The 7,844-nt window shown below is 51.2% G+C and overlaps 1 protein-coding gene across 1 annotated transcript; it reads left to right on the top strand.

Annotated features, from left to right (window-relative positions):
• The first annotated feature begins 2,657 nt into the window (after nt 1-2,657).
• Nucleotides 2,658-7,439, top strand: LOC129386314 (endothelin-converting enzyme 1-like). The gene is made up of 3 exons (XM_055074157.2): nt 2,658-2,889; nt 3,401-3,771; nt 5,499-7,439. The coding sequence occupies exons 1-3, from the start codon at nt 2,658-2,660 to the stop codon at nt 7,437-7,439; spliced, it is 2,544 nt and encodes an 847-aa protein (XP_054930132.2).
• Nucleotides 7,440-7,844: the final 405 nt, after the last annotated feature.

Genomic DNA, 7,844 nt, shown 5'->3' with positions numbered 1-7,844 from the left:
GCTTTCCTTCTGCTTTTTCCCGGTAACCACCTCTACCATGGTGTGCTCAATTGTGCTTTTGCTCAGCAACTCGGGCTCGACGTTGTTAGGTATGGCCGGACGCCAAGGGCGATACGTCATCCCCCTACCTCCTACTTGGCCGGACGCCAAGGGCGATACGTCATCCCCCTACCTTCTACTTGGTCGGACGCCAAGGGCGATACGTCATCCCCTTACCTTCTACTTGGTCGGACGCCAAGGGCGATACGTCATCCCCCTACCTTCTACTTGGTCGGACGCCAAGGGCGATACGTCATCCCCTTACCTTCTACTTGGCCGGACCCCACGGCGCCGAAGAGGTCATTCACCCGACCTTCTCCCCGGATTCGTCGAAAAGAGGATCGCCTTCTCCTTCCCGTGCTCGGTATTGCAGGAGGAGGGGCCCTCTCTCTGTGCCTGTCACGTGTCATCGACGGAAGCAAGATCCCGCCCACACTTGTAGAGAGCCTATTTAAGGGGCTCCGAAATGTACTTTTGATATACTTCAGACTTCATACTTCATGCTCTTCTTATTTTCTTTCAACTACCTTTGAATAAACAGTGCAAGTTTCGCACTAGCAAATCGTCTCGCCCTTGCTCGGTCGCCATGGTCTACCGGATGCCTGCAGCCCGCCGACAACGCTACGCTACCCAATAAGTAATGTCGGTCGAGCTTCGATAGGCAGGCGCCGCTACTTCTCGGCAGCAGTACGGTACGCTACCCTGGAGTACGCAAGAAACAGGTTGCTAGCGGTGGGATCGCCTACTAACGCAACAAACAGGTTGCTAGCGGTGGGATCGCCCCTGAAGTGCAACAAACTGGTGGCAGCGGTGGGATCGCCTACTAACGCAACAAACAGGTTGCTAGCGGTGGGATCGCCCCTGAAGTGCAACAAACTGGCTGGCAGCGATTGCGATACGGAATCCTGGAGACCCCAACTTGGACGACAACTACGAGATCGTAGCCTCTTCGTCCTGGCAACAACGTTCAGAAGGAAGGTGTCTGGATCATGACTGCATATGGTGAGTGCACGGCTTTTCTTCACTGAGATATCACTTGGCTTTTACGTATTTTTTGGAAAGTACATAGCAGTGATTTTTCTTTAAACCGTTGACGGAAGTTTGAGTACGTCAAGGTTGTATAGAGTGAAGGTTTAGCAGCACTAAGGGCAGCCATGAACTTGAAGGCACTAAAGAAGCCGGAAACCAACGAGGCAAAGCTGAGCACTAAACAAATGCTTGATTCGGAGGTTATTTGAGGTGCCCAACAACTTCGTCATTGATATGCTTGCGATTCAATCAACAATTAAATGTTCACTAGTTAAAAGTAATTAATTGAGTAATACTTCGTGATGAAACAAAATACTGGCCGTAAGTACATACGACTATGGCTACTATGCAGTCGGTACGATTTCTCTGGAGCTCTTGAGTAGATTTAAAATCTTGTTCAAGGTTAGCTGGGACACCTTGTACACACACACACACACACACACACACACACACACACACACACACACACACACACACACACATATATATATATATATATATATATATATATATATATATAGAGAGAGAGAGATATATATATATGCCCGGCACGCGCTAGCCCATTCCTGGGCGCCCGCCCTTCGTCTCGTGAAAGTAGATTAACAAGCATAAGCGTGCAACGAGAGTGGATATGGTCAGAGAGGGAGTCTACGATCAACCGATGGAGGCGGAAGCGAATGGCGCCAGACGAGCGCCGACCATGCACAGCAAGTAATCGAGAGCCGCAATGCGCCGTCCCAACTGCGGCACAAAAGCTTAAACGCTATCACGTGCTTCATGCATACGAGCAAAGAAAACAAAGGTTCGAGAAGTACTAAAACGCGATTACGGGTCGCCGAAGCGATATGTATCGCGGGCAACTCTCTACGTAAGGCCAGAACGTGAAGGTGCAAGAAAAAGAGGGAGACAGAGAAATTTTAATTATATTTGGAGAGGCTATATAGCCCATCGACAGGGTTGGTACGCTGCACCAGCTGAGGGATGACAGAAAGGGAGTTTGATAAAAACAAAAGAAAAGCACACGTAGACGCGCGCTCAATGTGCCCTATAACGCAAAAGTTTATTGACAGAGTTTTACTGAGATCTGTAATACCACAGGAAGGCTATACGCGCTTTAGTGTAGCACAGTTCATATCCGAAAACTATGATACGGTCTAAGAAGGTACAGCAGGATGTCGCGTGTCGCGTCGCATGTTAAACTTGGGATAAAACACAGCTGACAGTGTGTAGCTCTCACATCGACGAATAAAGCGAACGCGTAGGCCAGGGCACACGTATACGGATCTCTGTAAAAGAAGTCAGCGTATAAATAAAAATATTCTGCTTTTTTTTGTAACAACGAAATCTAACACTTTTCGTGCACTCCGCATAATTCTTTGCCCCGTCTTCCAGTTGGTACGTACTACGCGAGGGGAAGGACAACAATCTGTCCAAGCGTACGCGCTCACGCGCTGTTCAGGTGCCCACGCGGCATCCTCTGAGCGCGATCGAAGAAGACGATCCTAAGCCTCTTGGTAACAGAGAGCAGCAGCACCAGTAGCTTCATCGATCTACTCGTCTCAACAAACGCGTATATACAGTGCTCAACGATGCAGCCAACAACAGAGGATGTCCCGCCCACCTTCGGAGCGCAGGTGCCCCAGGCTAAGGACGAGGAACGCAAGAAGGCGCGATCCAAAACATCCAAGCCCGGTTCCCCCGAGCGCCGTGGCCTGAAGAGGCGAGTCCCCAAGGAGCGAGACGACTTCGACATGCGTCCACCGGATCGTAGTCGAAGCCCTCGAGCGGGACGGCGAGCTCCCCGGCAAGGACGGTCGCAAGGTATAGCGCGCTTTCGAGCTGCCGACCTGTACGGTTAGGCTTAACGTGCCGCGTCGGTCACGAGCTCCAACGCGTGGTTTTGGCTGCCAACGCTAATGAGCTGGTGTATGTTGAATTTTGGATTTCTATCTTACATCATCGCGTTTCCGACATTGTAGGCGGCCGTTGAGTTGTCTACGTTTATCGAAGGCGGAGAGGACCCCTGTGGTGATGCAAGCCCGGCGGTACGGCACACCACTCGCCTAGCTGCAGGGTGTGCACTCTATTAGGCCATCCGCTAACTCTCTGGCGTTGTATTACCCGTATTATAGTATTACCTCGAAATGGTCCTGTCCAGCTACGTGGCGTTCGCATATGTTTAAACCTTGGTGCATGATAGTTGGGACACCCCGTATAGGACGTACGTATCTGTCGCTTAGCACACTAGAGTACAAGAAAGAGAGCGACTTAGCATGTCCGATCCCGTAGAATGTCTTCTGTGACCTAACATGAATTTCTTTGTCAGATGCAGGAGTCAGAGTTGTCACCGCGCGCTTACCGTTCAATCGCAAGAGCAGGGGCTTTTACCAGGCGAAACCAGCGGACGGTGCCCTGTCACCGACGGGACCGCACTATCGCGGTCCATCCGGTGCTTCCGGCAACGATCCGACCGCCGCTATGGGGAGCCTACCTATGTCACAAATGTCGCAGGAAGGGCTCCTGGACGGTGCACAAAGCCCAGCGTCGTTCCCATCACGCCCCATCAGCTCCACATCGCAAGTGTGTAACCCTAGTTCAGCCGATGCGCTTGCGAGCTCCGCAGCCTTCCTCGGACAGCCGTCCTTCAGACCGCCCCCGTTGCCCCAAGATACGTTCTCCGAGGTGACGCCGAAGCCGCGCCGGGTGAGTTCTTTGACTAGGACGATTATGCGCCATTTCGCAGAAAGTTCAGTGGATCGACGTCGCTATATACATAAGCTCCACGGAGTATGCACCAGACTCCCACACACGGTTGTCCACGGCCCAAAACTCGGGCGACTCCAGCGCCGTGAAGGTGTCCACGGGACGTTGGCGTGAGATGTCACTTACACGATGTATGCCTCGATGTATGCCACGATGTATGCCTGGACGTGAAATTGTATATGTGGCACTTGTCGCTTGCGCCGACGATGGTCCCATATTTTCGAGATGTGGCTCACCAAGCACTGCTATTATGCATATAGTCTAATACAAAGATTATCGAAGGGAAATATTACGCATACATTTCGTACAAGCATACGAGGGTGGTGCTATTGCTTTATGCGCTGTTGCGTGAGAAGCCGGCTGAGAAATATATCTCTAACATTATCATTTCGGAAGATCCTGTGGGTTTTTGTATTATAAGGATACAATAAGATATTACACTAAACATCACAATAAGAATTTAAGTTTTTACACACACACGCAAACGCGCATACGCACACGCACACACACGCGCGCTTTAAGACGTCGTCCACAATGGCTCGCTTGAAACCTTGCCTGGGATCAGGAAAAGGGATTTCACGCCTCATAATAACGCGTGGAACTTTGGAGATCATTAACGTACAGCTTCAAACTTTCGGTACGTGGCACATACGGCTTTACCCCCCATTTTCCCTTAGTATGAAATCTCTGCAGTCTTTGCTCCTCCTGGTGCAACGGGGAAACTCTGTAAGCGTTTCATATAACGCCTCTAAGAAGCCTAATACAAGAGTTTAGACATTTTTATTTAGACCCCAAATGACCTACACAGTTTAAAATTTGCTTGCCTATCCACCCGAATATTTCCTATATTTTCCAAATGATAACATTCGGGCGCAATGAACTTCTCTCTCTCGCTTAAGAACCGTGAAAACAGGCATGTAACGTTTTTGAGCGCTTCTAGTCGAACTAACAGCTTCGCTGTAGAATCGTTCAGAATGTAAGTAGTAATGTTCACCAGCGTCCGTCGACATACTGAAAATGTAGTGCACATAGCGGCACACATAGGCGTAATAACTGCATTTTCTGGTCGTCAAATTTGCGCTGTTAAGCCAGCCTTTTTTCACATTGACAGTTTTGATATCTGAGTACAGAATGTGAGAAGCCGCGGACTGCATTCGCAGCGTTTCCTGTGACGAACTTAAGCAAAATACGGTACCCTCCATAAGCCTCGACTATGGCGCCAGACATAGATACCTCCGGCAATCTTTTTATGAACACTTACCCCATCCTAGAGCTTTGACAGCCGACGGAATACGCAATATTCCTTCAGGTCTGCCGCAGCAAGCGCCACGTCTTTTGCTTAGCAAGGTGGGTTCGAGTGCAGGCGTCTGACATTGCTCGGATCACGGATTAGCGCGCAACGCAACTATATGCAGCTGTTTGAGCACGATCTTCGGGGAAACAAAAGCGCAATATCATATTGCTAAAAAGGTTCTTCATTAGGCTCTGTCACTGAGCGTATATATATATAACGCGAGCGGTTATCAACGCTGCCAAGTTGCTGGCACTCTTGGCGCACAAAACTCGTTTTTACAGTTAACAAGCTGAACCTGCTTCCACTTTTGCGCCCCGAATTCGTTGCCTGCCAAAAAGGTGAACGTTCTTATTTCGATCTTTCTTTATTGCAGAGTTTTGGACCTCTGTGCCTCACACTGTGTCTATTGACGACGGTTGTGCTTGCGACGCTGGCGACAGTGGCGATCGTGAAGGCTGCCTGGCATACGCCAGCGCCATTATCGAGCGCGTGCGAGACGCATGCCTGCCTCGCCTACTCGAGGCGGCTCCGCTCCTCCATCAACGAATCGGCGAACCCGTGCAAGAGCTTCACGCGCTTCGTTTGCGACGGCTGGCGGCGTGAGCACAGCGACACCGTGTGGGAGGAACAGTTCCGTTACGTGCTCGACAAGCTTACCACCTCGCTGAAGGATATCACCGTTCCGCCGTCCGGACAAAACGAGGAGCAACGGGCCGCCGCCGTGTACCGCAGCTGCGTGTCGCTGTTCGATGGCGGCAGGGACGATCTGCCGGCCGTCCGGAAGGCGCTCGATGACGCCGGCATCGTATGGCCGCATCCGTCCACGGACGCCGACGTCCTCTACACGCTCATGTACTGCTCCCTCAAACTGGGCTGGGACGTGCTGCTCAATTTTGACATCGTGGCGAACAGCAGCCGCAGCCGCAGTGCGGTTGAGCTGAACGCACGTCCGGGCAGGCTGTTTTCATTCCTGTACGAGAAACACCTGCGCCTGTACGTGAATGATGAGGGCGAGGCGAACTTCGAATTTCTCAAGGAGCGCTTTCAGCGGAACAACACGGTCACCTTAATGTACAGTCAGACGGAAGGTTTCGAGGACCTTGTGCTGAAAAAGCTTTTCTACGCCGGGGCGATGCGCAAAGCCAGCGTCAAAAGTTTAATGCCGGATGCGTCGGACATAGGCCTGACCGAAGCTAAGTGGACGGCAACCCTCCGGAAGCTTAACATGAGTCTGGCCGCAGGTCCCTTGCTGACGACGACGCACGTCGCTTATGTGAACGCATTGCTGGATTTCTGGAGATCAAATGGCTCCGACTCGTTCCACACGCTAGTCTCTTGGTCCACGGTTCAAGTGGCAGCACTTTTCGCCAACAGAGAGCTCATTTACAATTATTACGATGCTGACTACAAAATGGCTCAGGTGCACTATGGCATCTTCTGTGCCACCAGAGCCATGTTCTTTTCTAGGCAGGCACTGTTTGGTAGATACAACGCCGATGTTTTCCAGGGCAAGGCAGGGCCCGTTGCGAGAGAACTGGCGCTGTCGGTGCGGCTTGCCTTCTGGCGCCGTCTTTCCAACTGGACCTACTTCGACGAGAACGTAACCGTGGTAGCCGACTGGAGCTCTCTTACGACAGCGTTCCACAACTTCGAGAAGCACAGCGAAGAGAACGAAACCGTTGTCCGAGGCCAGCTACCAGACATGACGGATTCGTTGGTGAGCAACTGGCAACATTCGGCAATAGTCAGAAATACGCCTGAAGTGGAACAGATGCTGCTCTCCATGATTCGCCTACGTTACTACGTACACTCCTACGGGAAGAGGGACTTCCAGCTAATGCCGTATGCCCTGTCCTTTCCTCTGTTCGATTCAACGCTGCCATCTTCTGTGAACTACGGTGGCTTCGGATTCGGCGTCACCGTAGCGCTGGGCGACTTGCTTCTAAACGTCTACGACGCCCGAAAAGTCCCACAAATTCTCTCCTTATACGATTGCCTGCAAGCCAGCCAGTTCGGCGAAGGCGCTATTGCCAGATATTATGCAGCGCAGACAATTGGCCTCAACGCTCTTGTCGATGCTTACGAAAGTAGTGGCCGTGCCCTGGACAACGCTGTGAAAGGGCTCGAGAAGTATCAGGGACTGCCGCTGGTGTTCATCGCTATGTGTTACATTCTGTGCGATGGCGACATCACTGTGGGAAACAGCGAGGCTGCGTGCAATCTACCGCTGCAGCAGTTGCCCCGGTTCGCTGAAGCCTTTGACTGCGCTCCAGGAGAGCCTATGAACCCTGCGAACCGATGCGAGCTGTTCTGAACACTTCGGTGTATGTGTGGTTGCTGCGCACCGTTGATTATGATGGCTCTTTTATGATACTGATTGTGTTAGTCGTTCACACAAGACTTACTTGTACAAACATACGCATAACTGTCAGAGCCAGCATCCCTCGTAACGAATGCAGGGAGCATTTTGCCTTTATGTGCGCAGTGACTGTCATTGCCATTGCGGGGCCGGTAATCGGTGAAGTTATACGCTGTTCTTTAATTTACGTCACTCTTACGTGTTTGTGAGATTTTTTCAGATGTGTTCTAAGAATTCATTGTTTGTACTGGTGAGCTCGGTTAGGCACTGCCCAATGAAAACGTGTATAAAATCGAGTTATCCAGGTGCTCTGCAACGATCGACTTGCGAGGCTCCACATGTCGAAACCGCGGCAAACAG

This window comes from Dermacentor andersoni, chromosome 4 (genome assembly GCF_023375885.2).
Source record: "Dermacentor andersoni chromosome 4, qqDerAnde1_hic_scaffold, whole genome shotgun sequence".
Taxonomy (NCBI): Eukaryota; Metazoa; Arthropoda; class Arachnida; order Ixodida; family Ixodidae; genus Dermacentor; species Dermacentor andersoni.
The sequence above is the reverse complement of the archived record's forward strand: the minus strand, read 5'-3'. Positions and strand labels throughout refer to the sequence as shown.